Consider the following 15,944-nt stretch of genomic DNA (forward strand, 5'->3'; position numbering starts at 1 on the left):
AATATGTTTTGCATTTTTCTAACAAAAAAATGGTTAGAAATTCTGAAATGCCAATTTTGGACCCGGACTTCACATTCTGGCAGTGCTTGGATCCATTTGCTGTGACATGTTCGCAGCTATTTTTAACTTATGTAAGAAGAATTTAATCTTATTTGTTATAAACTCCATCGTACTGAAGGCATTCAGAAAGCTTTATAGTACACAACAAATAATGCTGGTCAGTAGCTTATCAGCACTGTGCTTTTTCCTCTCTGGAATGCTTCCATTTGTGCTAAAATGCACATTCTGGATTGTATGAAAATGGAATAAAAGTAAAGCCAGGAAACTACAGAAGAAACAATAAAGATGGCATTTTAGTAGTGATGCTAGTGTAAAACGGAAATATTTTATGATGAAAGCCTAGCTACTTAAAATTTTAAAACATAAAACATATTCTTTTTGAAAATAATATTTAAATGCCAAGTAGAAATGGAAGTCCATGACCTATCTGCTTCCCACATGCATTCAAAACTGTGATATGAACTACAACAAATGGAAAAAAGTCATGGAATTAACTATAGTACCTTTGTTCCTGTTGTGTAACTATTTCACTTCCCAGCAGTTCTGTGACTTTCTGATTTGTGCAGGGGATGGGGTGAGGTGGAAATGTACAACCTTCTTTTCTAACTTGCCTGTTGGCTTGAAGTCACTGAGCTAGGAAGAAGGCAAGCAACTGAGAGAATGTGATTTCCAGGTTCAGTGCGGGGACACACAGCTGAGTATCCACTGTATCACAAATAAGTGTCTGTCTGACTCTGCAAGTAAGTAGAATGTGGTAAATCTCTACATAAATTGCTTAGGAATTTTTGTGGGTATACCACAAGGTTCCTGATGCACAAATTAGCATGGCTCCAAAAGTAGAGCTGCTTTGTGCTTCTTGTGTACTGCATGCTAGTTTAAATTCTGCAGAGCTGTTCTACTTTCTTCTGATTTTGCTCCAAGCTCTGAATTTTGATAGGCATACCATGGGAAAACCCCCAATCTCCTGCACATCTTCCTCATCACTCATGCTGTAGCTCTAACTTTCTCACCTGTGCTCCTCTTCAGGCGAGATGCCCCGGCAGTTTCCCAAGCTGAACATTTCCGAGGTGGATGAGCAGGTACGGCTCCTGGCAGAGAAGGTGTTTGCCAAAGTCCTGCGAGAAGAGGACAGCAAGGATGCCTTGTCACTCTTCACTGTGCCTGAAGACTGCCCTATTGGGCAGAAGGAGGCCAAGGAGAGGGAGCTGCAGAAGGAGCTGGCAGAACAGCAGTCTGTGGAAACAGCTAAAAGGTGCGTTCTGTAGTCGCTTTCTTAGTGGAAAACAGTTTTTGATATGAGTTTGAGTTAGTATTGAAATACCTGGCAAATAGCATTCTGCCTCTTGCTACTCCAGGAGAAAGGTCAGCAGCAGGCACCAGAGCCACCCCTGGGGTGTCCTTCTGTCCTGTGAAGGAGGTATCAGATGGGCCTCAGGGAGCTTGGAGTGATCAGGTTGTCTCAGCTCTGTTCCCAGCAATAGCACAGTTATTGCTCATGCAAATTTAATAAACAGCATAGCTGGGTAGAAATGAACAAAACCCTAAGAGTCTTTAATGCAAGAAGAGTCAGAAAAAGAAACACTGCCTCCTCTTTTTCTAGTTTCATTAAGAGAAACAGAAAATTTTAACACAGAGGAAATGACAGTGGCATGTTACTTCCTTTAGTCTCTGCAAAAATAGATGAAAGCAAAGAATTTATATTTAAGATCAAGGGGTAAGGTGAAAAGTGGTATTGGCATAATGAGGTTATTTGTAGGTTTTACTCACAGAGATAAAATCTAACCACTGTCAGCCACAAAAGTGCACATTAAACAAAAAAAAATTGCATTCTACCTTTGGTTTACCCATGGCTTTAATGAAGGCAAACTTACTTTGGTTTGTGAGTTTGGGTTTTTTTTTTTATTCTGTAAGAGAAGCAGCCTTCTCCTGATGTCAGCCTGTTCCAGTGTCTTGCTTCACAGGACTGCTGGGCTGTTTCTGGAGTCACATGAGCTCAGCAGCAGCCTGACACCAAATGGGCTGGACGTGTACAGACTCTTCAAAAAGCAGGCAGGCAAGAAAGCATTTGAAAGTGATAGCTAAACACATGTACCTGGTTAGGCACAGAAAGACAGTTGGGCAACACTTGGAATCATGTTTCTGGAACAGAAGGGAGAAGAGTCAATTTAGTTAAATTAAGGTATGACTCACTGATGATACAAGCTGAGACTTTGGGTTTGGAATTGTGCAAGTGGATTTCCCACTTGGCATGTTCATAGACATAAACAGGCACAGAAGGGAAAACCAGATGCTTCCAGTCAAACAAATGTTTGGTATATATTTCCTCCTGAAGCAGCGTGTTTCATTTTTAATTTGGAAAATTTGTTTCACAGAAACAAACTTAGGTTTTGTACAGGTTTAACTGTAGGAAGGGGTGTTTTGTTTACATGTAGGAACAGAACAAGTGTTCCTCCCTGTCCTGCAGGACTGAAGGGACAGTGACACAAGTACAGCTTGTGCTGGTTCCAGTTTCAGTTGATCAAACACTACCTTTCAAAACTGATGCTGATTTCCAGGGTGGCTACAAGTACTTTAGAGGATGAAATTTGGGTGTTAATTGTACCAGCACTGCCTGCTCTTATTTTTAAGAATACCACAGAAGTAATATGAAGCTTTCACAGAATGTTTCAGTGTTCCTTTTTCTTTGTTAGTGATTCTTACTAACATTTTAAGGTTTTGATATCTAACTTACAAAAGTAGGGACTATTTCCATGGTGCAAAAGAAATTGTTATCACAGGTAGCTCATAACATACTATTTATATATTATATGTCTATTTAAAATACGTATGAGCACATTTAAACTGAGTAAGGAAGATGAATTCTATCTTCAGAGATATTCCAAAGCTCCACTTGTGGTATTACAATTACTTCATTGGAAAACATAGCATTCTTTTTTAGCTGGTTTATCTGAGGTGCACATCTATCGCAGCTTTCAGGAGAAAAGGCAGCATTTTAAAATTTATGTGAGTTCCAGCTGAAGGGAGGAATGGACTTGTGTATCAAAGCCATGTTGTGATATCAGTCTGATAACCACATCAGCCTCAAGTCTCATCAAACACTGCCTAAGGAATAACTAGGTGCTCCTCCTTTTCCTTACAAGTCGAACTGAAAGACTGTATGTGAAATTTTGTTGCCTAGTCTTGTCTGACAACTAGATGAGCTTTAGGTCTTGCACGTTTTGGGAAGAATGGGAAGTGTGTGTAAGAGCATGATAACTTACAACAATTTCCATATGTAACATTGACTTGTTTCTGTCTGATCCTTCACGAATTCTGATGCTGTCAGTCTGTAAGAATTTACCCTTACTAAAGTGAGCACAGTGATCACCTTTTCCTTCTGCACAGTGACTTGCTGAAACTGAAGTTGTGAGAAATGAAACAAAAACCTTAGGGTATTTTAGAGTGATTGTAAATAAATTGTGGCATATTGGACTCATGTAGATGGTAAGTGCAATTGTGTGTAGTGTAGATCATATGAAATGTCAATACAGAGAAGCTAAAAGCACAAGTACTTTCTGAGCAGTGTTTTTACTGTGGTATGAAAGAAACAGCATTTTTCTGTTGTATTTTTCATTAGTAAAATTTCCTAGGGTGTGATTTCTTTGCTGTAATCAGTTTTCCGGTGTATTAAGTGTTTTATACCATGGCTTATTTTATGTTTTATACCATGAATTCTTAGGAAGAAGAGTTTCAAGATGATTAGATCCCAGTCTTTGTCATTACAAATTCCACCTCAGGAATGGAAAGCACCACCAGCCAAACCTGTCCTGTCTCCTGCAACGCCAGTTCTTCCAAGTGCTTTTGTGCCAGTCCAAGTGCCATATGATGTACCAGAATTCCAGAGAGTTTCAATTAGTGGGGACTACTGTGCAGGGGTAAGAAACAATTGTTTTCCTACTTTCTATATCTAGAGTGTGTAAAAAAGGTCCCATATATGTACATGAAGTGCAAAATGCCAATATGATGCTCTCTGCAACAAAATCTAAATTGCTTTGTGAATACAGGGATTTGTTAGACAGTTAGAAGTTAAGGTCTGGTTGTTTTATACTCTTTTTAATAATAAATTGGATCAAAATATAATCAGATGTTCAATAAATAGGTAATATATGGTAGGATAAAAACATTCGTCTGTGTTTTGTATATTGTGTTTGGATTCTGCTTCTGTCACTGGCTTACTGACTCCCTGGGCAAGATCCTTATGGTCAAGCCCCACACACTTCTATGCTAGAACTGCTATTTTTTCACAGTATTTACCCAGGTTTTCCTTCCAGGTTACAGTTGATGACTATGAACAAGCTGCCAAGAGCCTGGTGAAAGCTCTCCTCATCCGAGAGAAGTACTCACGCCTTGCCTACCATCGCTTCCCAAGAACAACATCTCAGTACCTGTGCAGCATGAGGGATCAAAAATGGAAGGTTGAAGATGAGGTGTACCCAGGTGGATACCCTTTCTAAAATATTCAATTACGTTCTAAGAAATTCACACATTATTTTAAGATACAGAATTAAACCCATGCTGTAGTACTGTAGTAAAGGAAAGTTGTATTTTTGTGATGATTTCTTCTGACTGTCTTTGTAATTTATTTTATTATTGAGTGGAGAATCACTAAGAGGCCTAAGTTATAAATTCTGCATCTAATTTGGAACTTTGAAGCTGTCAAAACCTAACAACCAAGACTAGACTCTCATTGATTACTTTATTTCCTAAGCAAATGGAATGTTAAATTGCATACTTATGCTCCCCCAGGAAAAAGCTGTATGGCTGTGGTTTAAAGTGAAGTCATTCCTCCTCATCTTGGCATATGGAACTAAAAGGGATGATGAGCTCATCTACATCATAAATTGAAGCATGATACAGACATGGCAGTTAGCAAGCCCTGAGTCAGGAATTTCACAGGCAGGCTACACTTGCCAGGTCAAGACTGGAAGCTGTAGAGTCATATTTATTGGGCATTCTGCCTGGGTAAATAAACTGATCTCTCAACAAGGCTTATTAGGTTGAACATATTTCCCCACTATGTGTGTCACAAATTATTTTTGTCTCTTAGGTGGGTTGTGTCTTGAAAGCTTTGCTTGTGCATTAAACTGTTTGCACTGCTCATTTCTGAATTAGGCTGTGAGGAGCAACCTTTGGTCTGTACAGATGGGCCACTGTAGATGTGTCCATGGTGCTGACAACTTATTTTCAGCCTGAAGTGACATTTTAAATCAATTACTGGCTTAGTGGTTGAAAGAGGGTGACTAAATATGTTTTCAAGTGTTTGTTTTCCAGCAAGAGTGTAAAGAGGACAGTATACTGAATATTCAAGACAGGGAAGATATTTTGGAACAGCTGCCAGGGAGATATTTCCAAGTTATTATTAGGTTAATAACTTTCTTACAGTTATGATTTTAAACTTACAACACAAAAAATGAAATCTTGTTACACAATGTCTTAATTAGCACAAGTTTGAGCTAGATAGTTATGAATATTAGAGATAAGGATGGTATCAGTTTATAACATACATTCAAGTGCTCTAGGTGAATAAAAGGACTGGTAATTACTTTTCTGTCGTGGCTTAACTGAACAGGTAAAAGAAGAAATCTCTTAAGACTGAGTCAAAGAATATAGTTGAGTTGATATAAATGCAGTCAGGACACTTTGTGCTGGTTGCATTAGTAAGATGTTGTAAAAGAAGTGATGACTGTCATTCGTGTTATGAACAATGTTTGAGTGTTCACACTAGCTAAATCTCCTAGAAGTGTGTGTAAACTTTTTAAAGGCTTTACAAAACTGTAATGAACAAATCCCATTTGTGCTTCTGGTACTTTGTGATTTTATTTATGATCAGAGGGCCAAGAGATAAACTGGATTTGTGTTGTACAATTTTTGGCTTCTATGCCTCTTGATTCTATTAAAAATAATTATTAAAAAAACCTCAAACAAAACACCCATCACAGAAAACCACATATAAACAAACCAACCCCCACAAACTAAAAAACTGCAATCAAAACATAACAAACCCAACTGATTCTATGCTTAAATATGAACTTCCAAAATTGCTACAGTGAGTCAGAATGTGAAAAGAAAATAATGAATGTGGGTCTGAAGGCAACAACTATTTTATTGTTCAAAAATCTCAACTGTATTTCAACCATCCTAATTTAAATACTTCTGCCAACTCATTTCCAAACTCATTCCAGCACACATTAATAAAGAATAGTATTAAATCTGTATGCATTGGTTCAGAGAACTCTAATAACATAGAACATTTGAATTAAGGTCAGCCCCTTTAGAGAGGGGCTGCAGCTAAAGCTTGTCAGAAAAAAGCTTTGTTGTAACAGCAGATTTTTTATAGTAACTGAATGTGATTTTAATGAAAATACTGAGATCTGTTAGAAATTAAGCTTTTCAGAAGCAGGAAGTTCTTTTTGTAGTTATTTTGCCTTTTGTGTAAGTTATTTCTTCTAACTGTAATGTAAATTTGTTTTCAGATTTCCATTCACCCCCAGAAGAAAATGAAGATCCTTATAATCTGGATGATGCTCCAGACAATTTGGATTATGTTATCAAGCTGAAAGGTGGCATTCCCTTTGTTTATGATAGCAAAGAGATGATGGAGCTCAATGAGCCTCGGAGTTTGCCATATCCTGACCTGCAGACCTACACCCTTGACCTGAGCCACGTTCTTGCTCTAATTGCAGATGGCCCAACGTATGTTCCTCTTTTGTTACTCTGCCCCTTCAGGCTGCTGCTTACCTGTGGCTTAGTACTTCTCACTTCTGTGACATTTAATTTCTCAGCATACCCATTCCATAGTAATGTTTTGTTTTGCCTTTCTCAAGCATTAATGCACAATGAAAAATCTTAAAAAGGAAAAAATACAATGCCACCTACGGCTGCCTTTAATTTCTTTGGTTTCTTAGCATCAACTACTGCAAAAAAGGGGCTAACAGAAAAACATCAAGAAATTGGTCAAATGTTTCCATTCAAGTCAAATCTGACCCAAACTTCTTGAAGCATGGGAACTGAAACTTGAATTTTTTTTTTTTAATTTAATTTTGTTTTGGCCTATGCTGAACCTGAGTTTTTTGAACAGTTGTCCTAAATTCCTTCATGTCTGTTCTGCTCTGGCTGCTTGAAGAGAAACCCTGCATATTAGAGCATACACATCAGCAACATAAATATTCAGTCTGATTTGTTCCAGATGTTAATTTACTGCTCATATGCTGCAAAACTGACCTATGTATGCACAATCAAAATAAGTCCAAAATTTCCCAGAAGCACCAAATTCCAGTGAAGTCTCTAAAAACTAGAAATGTAACAACTATAGTATAGCAACGTCCTTGCCTAGTCCATGATGAAAGCACGTGCATCCAGTTTTAAGTTTACTTCCTAGCTGAGGATTGGAAACAGCACCATCTCTCATGGCCTCAACACCAGGAAAGGAAAAGAATCCACTCTAGGATGGAACTAAGCAGGAACCTGAACTGTTCTCCTGAGCTATGTGCCCTGTGTGCCAGCACTGCATTGCTGATCCTCTGCCTGGGAGAGATCATCACTGACACAGTGCCCAGTCAGCCCCACCTGGTGCATTCTTTCCCCTGTCTGTCAGTCTGTCTGCCTCATGCAGTGACAGTGGCAGAACAAGCCTAGTCCATTCCCTAAGCCCTTTTTTAGGAGCCAGCTCCTGTGCTTCTGCCAGCCTTATCATCTCTAAATCAGTGCCAGCTTGAGCAGGCTTTGGTTACAGAGCAGTGGGAAAATGCCTTCCACTTACAGGGTGTTATATTCCCAGACAGACAATGAAAATAAAAGGATGAGGAGGAAAACCAGAAAAAAGAGTCATGCTGAAGGCCCTTCTGCAGTTTGTGCTGAAGCCTTATACCTCACAGTTGTAACAGCAAGCCCCAAGTAAGAGGGGCTGTGGTAGGACAAGTTAGAACACTCAGCATTGTGGTGAATGTAGGTCAGTCACCTGCTCCTTTCACTAATTCAGAGTAAGCTTTTGCAGGCTCATCCACACTCTCTAATAAATGTGCACAACCCAAAAGAAAAAGGTCTTTCCCATAATCCTGTTGCAGGAGCTCTTCTTTTGGTATTGTTTACTTGTTTACAGCAAGTGCTTTCCTGTCATTTATGCCCATCACATGTGGGGCTGCTCAGAGATCAGGAGCCACTGTTCTTTAATCTTTGTTGCTGGTAAATGGATGAAATCTGACCCCTACTCCTCAGGCTTGTGCTCTTTTGGATAATAGTATGACCTAACAGACTTTCTGCATGGGCAAACAGGTCTTGATTAGTATTGGGTTCTGTGAGCCTGGGTTTGAAACAGGCTTCCAAAACCATAATGGGATTTGTGTTCTATTGAGGGGAGATTGGCAACAATAAAGCAGGAAAAAGAAGGCTATTACATTAACAGTGCTACCAAAATATTGTGGAGTCAATAAGAATTGACAGATGGTGAAGAGAAAAACCATGTCATTGGTTAAAAATAGAAGGAGAAACATGACAGAAGATGAAAGTGAAGATGGAGCTCTGAGTAGGCAAGCAGGAACAAAAAAGCATATTTTCTATAAAGGGCACAAGAAATTATTTTGGAAAAAAAGTATTTCTACACAACATATATGTTCTCAAGGCATGAAAGATGAAAGCATATTGGATCTTATCTTGGCTTCTCACATTAAATTGAAAAAGCAAATAAATTTGGAGGATTTAAAAAAAATTCATTATGAGTAAGGCTGGATGACAAGTTGTTTCTGTTATATATGAGAAGATTGTTCTGTTAGAGGTACCATTTTAGAGAAGTTGCAGTTGACATCCATTTGATTATAGGTTTCATGCTTTGGTCATTATTACTAAAAGGACTGCAGTTTATGCACAGGTATAGTGATGAATACTTGGATTAGTTGAAGGACATAACAGGGTATGTAGAGTTCTGTTTGAGATTTCACTAACAACTTTGGTCTGAAATTTGCTTACATATTTGTTAACCAGTAGGATAAAAAGAATGGATTTGTCTTGGACCTTGTAAAATGCCCCAACTTTGTTTTTACTGTGGAAACTCTGATGTTCTTTTTGAATTTGAAATACAAGTAGTTTTAAGTTGCAGTTCATTTTTGTGTTTTCTTTTACAGAAAAACATATTGTCATCGGAGGCTTAACTTTTTAGAATCTAAATTTAGCTTACACGAGATGTTAAATGAGATGTCGGAATTTAAAGAACTGAAGAGTAATCCCCATCGAGACTTTTATAATGTGAGAAAGGTAAGTGTGACAAGGATTAAAGTCATGACACTGTTTTTAGTAGGAGTTCCAGCAGTTTTGCTTTTCTTATGGGAGGTGCAGATGACATGCACGAAGCAGTATGTGCATACCACTCAACTGAATTAAGTTATTTTAAGAATGTTTGTTTTTTTACATGGGAGCTCTCCAGGAAAATGAACTTGAATGTGCGTGGGTTAATTGGATTATGCTAAACTAATTTGTTTACTTATTCAGAATCAAAGGGGCTTAATTGTGTGTAGATTGCTTTAAAAGAGTGAAACAGAGTTAAACAAATGAAGCTCACTTGGATTATGAATAAAAACATCCTTATGGAGGTTTAGTTAATTTTAATGAACTCAAAAGACATTCAAGTGCATTTTTCTGCTTTCATGTAGGTACATCCTACTTGACTAGTAGTAGGAACAGCTTATAGATTTTAGATGATAATTTCATTTCATATTGAAAATAGATGTTTAAATACATGTCAAAAGACCTCCCACAGAAACTAAACTGAGGGTTCATGCTGCCATCAGTATCTGGTAAAAAAAAATCTCTGATATATTAAGTAAAAAGATTATCTGAGTTGTAGTTTTGGCTCCCTCTGAGATACACTGGGCTATAATTAGGAGACAGGTAGGGGAATCAAGGAGCTGATTTAATTTCCTGACATATTCACAGCCAAGGGAGCTGCGTTCTCTTCAAAGCATGGAAGCAACAGTGTTAGGCTGCTGCATTTGCTTCCCTTTCCTGAAGTGGAGAGGAAGTTACTGGAGTTACTGCTTCATTTTGATAGGTGAGATTTCTTCACAATTGTTGCTGGTGGTTTTAACCACCTTGGGTCCATTTTGCATTGTTTATCTACACAACTGGAAGAGGTAATTCTCTATTTTGCAACTTCAGGGTTTACTAATCCTTTTTGTTACGTTTTGGTTAGCACTAGTTCATCAAAAAATCGCCTTGGCTTTTCCCTATAATGCCCAGTGTGTTTGCTGGCTAGTGTTCTGGTAATAAACTGTCCCAGAGTCCATCACGAGCATGGAAGCAGATGAGTTGTCAGGTAAGTTCTAATGGATTTCACCCTTCTGACTGTTAAATGTATGGATGGGAGATCTGTCAGCTAATTCACTCAAGTGGCAGAGACTCAGCTCCCAGCCTGACAGTTTTCTTGCATAACCCTGGAAAGACATTTGCTACGTGCCACATTCAGAGAAAACACTTCAGTAGCTGACAGAGACTTTAATAATAAAAGACGTGGTGACTGAAACACGCAGAGGTGTGGATTAGGCAACTACCACAATCAGTTTGATTAGTGAGAAGTTGTAATTAACAGGATTGTACTTGCTAAGTTCAGTTTTTGATCTAAAAGCAAATGTTCAGTGTCTCTGGGCATATCTTAATTATTTTTTAATTACCTGCTGTTGAATAAGCCACTCTACAAAAGGATTCATATTGCTCAAAAGCCCAAATTGTGTGTTGCTTCCCCTCTGGCAATGAGCATGTTCCAGAGAGCAGGAACCAGCCTGCTCTGCTGTGCCAGAGACCATGCCTACTGCCAGGTACTGCTTGAGAAATTCCTGCTGCACACAGTTCATCTTGCTTAAAGTATTTTTATGAAGCAAGCTCACAAGTAGTATTTTTCTGGAAAGTAAACTGCATTGTAGACACAATTCTTGTGAGCCCCCAGATAATCTTGTTTTCCCTGTGTCTTGATAACCCCAGTAAAGTTTGGAACTGTAACTTCCCTGGAGAGCTTCCTTGCTAATAACAGTATCAGCAGTGAAACATTTGAAAGCCACACTTCTCAGCTTATGTTTTCAAGATGTCTCTCTGTTAAGTCAATCCTAAGTGCTTACTGCTCACAAGGAAAAGAAGGAACAGGATTCACCTTCCCAAAGGCTGTTGGTGAAGTTGTGTATCACATCCCTCAGACACAAGTGTGGAGGTCCTCGTACAATCTGCTTATATGAAAGAGCCAAAGTAATGGATGGAAAATGGCAAAATTAGAACAGATATGAATGGAGTGGCAAGGTCAGTCAGTGAACGTGTACTGCTGCATTTAGAAAGGTGCATTAGAAGGCTGGCCAGGATTAATTGCTAGCATGACAACCAAACATTACTGGTTTTCCCCTACTTCCTGCCCCCTTCCCCACTTTTTTCCTGATTTAATATGAGTTCTCCTCCAGTGAGATCATCTATTCTTAAAACCCAGGATAAGGCTCATCTTAAATAAGGGACATGCATGTTTATATCTTGCATATTGAACTTAACTGGAATGCAGCCCAAGATATGTTTTGCATAGTTTTGCAAGCTGGACCTGGAAAATTGCCCTTTACTAAGGACACAGGTATTTCTGTAGACAGACAAGAACCCACAGGTGGTGAGACAGTGTGGCTGGCTGCCCTTGGCTCTCCACGGGAGGTGAACAGCTGTCTGTGAGGAAAACACTAACTTTAGAGGAGACTCTTGAGTCTGCCATCAGCAGGATTCCTCACGTCCTCCAGCTGGTACACAGCAAAGTGCGGGCAACACACATTGCCCACATAGCACTGCCTGCATGAAGAATGGAATTAAGGAACAAGAGTTTAGCTCTGTGGTACACAAACTCAGAACTGAGTTTGTCTTTCTATACCAGGGTGTCTTGTCCTATATGTGAGGTTTGTTTGAGAAGGGCTTCCTGTAGGCCTCTGTGCCCAACAGCCTCAGCCTCAGATAATTCAGAGCAGACACTTTTTTTTTTTTTTTTGGTGAAGCCAAGAGATTTTTTTACCTAACATTATTTGCTACCTTTGTAAGGGATATCCATGTACGGAATTGGCAGGTGTCCTTCACTGCAAATAGCTTTGATACAGTTTCTAAAGATGAAAAAATCCCAGCCTAAGCCTCTTTGGATATTCTTTCTTTCTATAGCCACTATTTCAGTGTGTCAGCAAACCAGGCCTGAGGATATGTCCTATCAGTGACTTTTACATATCACATTCCTGCCTGCAGGCTCACTAGTGCAGGTGCCCAACCTTGTGTGGGGAGCTGTGCATGGGAGAATGCAGTTTCTGCATTCACAGCCCTGCTGAATGCTCACTGAATGTCATTGCAACAGCTGCTGCGACATCCATTGGATGAGGATGTTGCAACTGAATTTTTATTTTTTTAATTATTGGTTAGACAAAGAGGAAGTAAATTCTAGCTGCTTTTTATGACCACAGAGTTGAAATACCACTGGTTGTACTTGTAAGAAGGAAAGTTAGAGTGGGGTTAAATGCTACTAAATTCTATAGATCTCAAAAAATACTGAATGAAATTAGTAGGTGTCTGCTTTTTAAACATTTGATTACAAGCCTTGTGAGTGAACAGTGAACCTATACCTCAATTTCTCTGAGCTTTGATTCATTCTAAGTTTGCTTTTTTTTGGTTTCTTTTGTTCCCCCAGTAGCTACTTAACTGACTTAGGTGATGAAATAGTTTCATCATATAAACCAAAATGACAGTGAATGTGAAGACTTAGGGGTTAGCATCAGATCCAAAGGGAATGTCCCTTCAGCATGACATGGAATGGTGCCTTGCCACTGTCAGCTGGCAGCAAAGCTGGCTGTTGTGCTTTCAGAGCTCTGAGTGCTGCTTCTCCCCTCCTGCCTTGCAGAGATGCTGAGGCAAATTCTTGTCTCTACCCTCAGTCTTGCAAGTGAGCACAAAATACAATCAGGTGTAAAAGCATCAGTGATTATAATGCAAAAATTCTGTTGAGACCATAAAGAAAGCTTTTCCTTTATCCTTTCTTTTAGTAATTAAAAGAACAGAACAGATTTTCTCTTCATAGCAGTGTATTTCTGTATTTGTGTGAATACAAACACTTGGGTTGGATTCTGCAGCCAGACAAGAAGCTGGGTATGCAGGGATCCTCTTCTCATCTCTCCTGGTTTCTGGGTTGCTCTGCATGGCATAAATATGAATTAGACAAGCTCCCAAGGAGCTCTGCAGAGCTCTGGGGATAGTATTTTCTGCCTCTGCCTCTCATGCCTGTTAAAGAACTGCAAGGAGAAAATCAATCCCACTGTACAAAGCTTTGCATCCTATCAGAAAAGCTGATGCAGGATGAATGTATTGATGAGCAGGGAGTCTAGTAGTGGGACGAGGAATGATTCCCCTTCACATCAGCCTGCAGAGGATTCAGTGTCCAGTTCATGCAGCCCATAGCTATTGGGTTAAAAGTATTTACAAATGAATGTGTATGTGTTTAGAAAACGTGGCAGTTTACAGCTGTGGATACTACTAATCCATGCCCTGGAAAAGCTCAGTGTTATTGAAAGGGCTGGCCTTGGCATTTCTTTTTGCTGTGTTTATCACTTATCACTCTGAATCTAGCTCATATGCCCAATTCAGTGCAGCACTGTCTGTGATATGCACAGATAAGCATCCATGAAACAGATCTGAGATGGAGCTTTTGTGGAGATCTGAGTGACAGTGGAAGGAAAGAGAAGGAATGCAGGAAGAAAAGGGAGGAGGCAGAGTGGCTGAGGGAGGCAGGTGCTGGTTAGATGTGGAGGGCAGTGAAAACTCCTGTACATTGTACACAGTAGGAATCTGCAGAGAAAGAAAGCCTGGCTTCATTACATGGAGAATTGCTGAGTGAAGGGAATGCTACCATCTTTTAAGTGCAAGGAAGCTGATGTCCACCATCACTTGAATGATGGAATTACAAGAATTTAACCTTTATGTAAACAACTGTTTCCGTTTGTTACAAGGGTGAGTTCACTGAAGGTATAATACTGTGTTCCAAGACAGGCTTCTGTCAGTCATTCTGTTTTTCTTTCCACTGAAGGTTAATGTGACCTTGAGAGAAAGGTTTTCTACTGGGGGAGGGGACAATAAGCAGTGCAACAGGAAATCTGGTTAAGGGAATGCAGCTGGGGTTTTTTTCCGCTAAGGAGAAACTGGGCTGGAATGGCACTAAAGTGAATTTGAAAATGGAAGGAGAATGTTTGCAAATAGAAACAAATAAACCTTGTGGTGGGGCTGTGTTACTCATGGTCCAGAAAAGCATCAGCTTATTTTATGTATTGTATGAGGAACAAAATAGTAACATCTTAAATTGGGAGTGGCTTTGTCTTTTTCGGGGAGCAGGAAGGAGGCAAAGGGGGTATTTGTCAGCCTTGTTTGAATTCAGTTTGTTCAAATTGTTTTAGTAGAAGCCTTTCATAATAAATAGCAATAAAATTAGTAACAATATTTTAGCATTATAACATTTCACATAATAATAACAACAATAATGACAATAACCTGCCTAATCAAATCAGCCCACTTGAGCTCTGCGTAAGGATTCTGTATTCAGATACTTCACTTAGGTAGGATTGCACCCTGCATGGTAAAAATGTACAAGAGCATACACACTAACTAACTATGTGCTAGGGTAGCTCAAAGCTCAAGTCCTTAAAACCTTCCAAAAAGTTGCATTTATGCTAAAAATACAACAGAGAAGAAAAGCTGTGTGATACTCTTACGACTTTAGACTTCAGTCTTCTATGACTTTTTGTTACTGAAGTTGCTGCTTTCTTAAAGGTCAAATTATACTGGGTAGTATAAAAAGGTAGCTAAAGTAGTGAATATTCTCTGGAAAAAGCATGAAGGAGATTCCAGAAAGGTGTCTTAACTTTTGGCAGATATGTATGTTTAGGTTGAAGGAGGAGGAAGAGGTTAAAAAAAAAGTAAATATATAAAGGCAGATCTTTGTTCTCAGAATAAACCTACTGTGGTTAGCTCAGCTCTAGGCTGTGTGTGATGTGTTTGTGGGGACTGGAGAAGATGTCACAGGAGCTCACTGAACAGCAAAGGCACACTCCAGAGAATTATTTCTCAACAGGAAGCAGGATTTTAAAAGCAACATGATCTTTGCACACAAGCAAACAAAAGAAACAAAAAGCCTCCTTGCTTTCCATCCTTGTCCTCCTAACAGCAGTGAATTCATGCTGATTTACATAAGGAGGAAGTGCTGTGTCTTGTTTGTTCCGACTTTTTTCAAGACTCATTAATTCCAGTAGCTGAGCCACCACTGCAATCACTGCATTCTGAAATTCAGTAAACTACACTTTTTCAGGGTCCCTGCACCTGTATTCTCTGTTTATGATTTGCTTTTCATTAGCATTTAAAGCCTGGTAACTGCTGTTCACTGTACAAGTTGACCAAGCCTGGTAGTATTTCACTGCTCAAGGAAGAGTTTACAGTAAACAACATTAGTGCCTAACCCAGAGAAGGTTTATTAACCTGAGTAAGCACATGTATAAAATGCACTTGGGCTCAAATATCTATACAAGTACTCTGAGGAGAGTGAGAATACATTTTGTAGAGGTGTGTTTACTGTTTATACACATCATTGTTTCCTCTGCATTAATAATGTACTTTGTTCTGTACTTTGAGACAGCAATATGTTTCTTGCTTTTTCATTTAGCTTTAATGTGTCTGGTATATTTGAATTAGACAGTGATTAACAATTAAATGTTTAGGATTCAGTTTTATGTCCTGGCCTTTATTTATGGTACTGACATTCACAGAGTGAAGCTGCAACAACTTGTGTATATATAACATGCAAATAAAATGACTCCAGGTGCCAA

The 15,944-nt window shown here is 39.1% G+C and overlaps 1 protein-coding gene across 1 annotated transcript in view; it reads left to right on the top strand.

The window, feature by feature from the left end:
* The first annotated feature begins 1,076 nt into the window (after nt 1-1,076).
* The window catches only part of AMPD3 (adenosine monophosphate deaminase 3), a 29,478-nt gene continuing 14,610 nt past the window's right edge, over nt 1,077-15,944 (top strand). Inside the window, exons 1-5 of the mRNA XM_005426465.3 lie at nt 1,077-1,312; nt 3,779-3,974; nt 4,371-4,536; nt 6,573-6,792; nt 9,216-9,345. Coding sequence (XP_005426522.1) covers nt 1,092-1,312; nt 3,779-3,974; nt 4,371-4,536; nt 6,573-6,792; nt 9,216-9,345 — 933 coding nt within the window. The 5' untranslated portion in view covers nt 1,077-1,091. The remainder of the gene's footprint in view (nt 1,313-3,778; nt 3,975-4,370; nt 4,537-6,572; nt 6,793-9,215; nt 9,346-15,944) is intronic.

The sequence above is a fragment of the Geospiza fortis genome, unplaced genomic scaffold, assembly GCF_000277835.1.
Source record: "Geospiza fortis unplaced genomic scaffold, GeoFor_1.0 scaffold450, whole genome shotgun sequence".
Lineage (NCBI taxonomy): Eukaryota > Metazoa > Chordata > Aves > Passeriformes > Thraupidae > Geospiza > Geospiza fortis.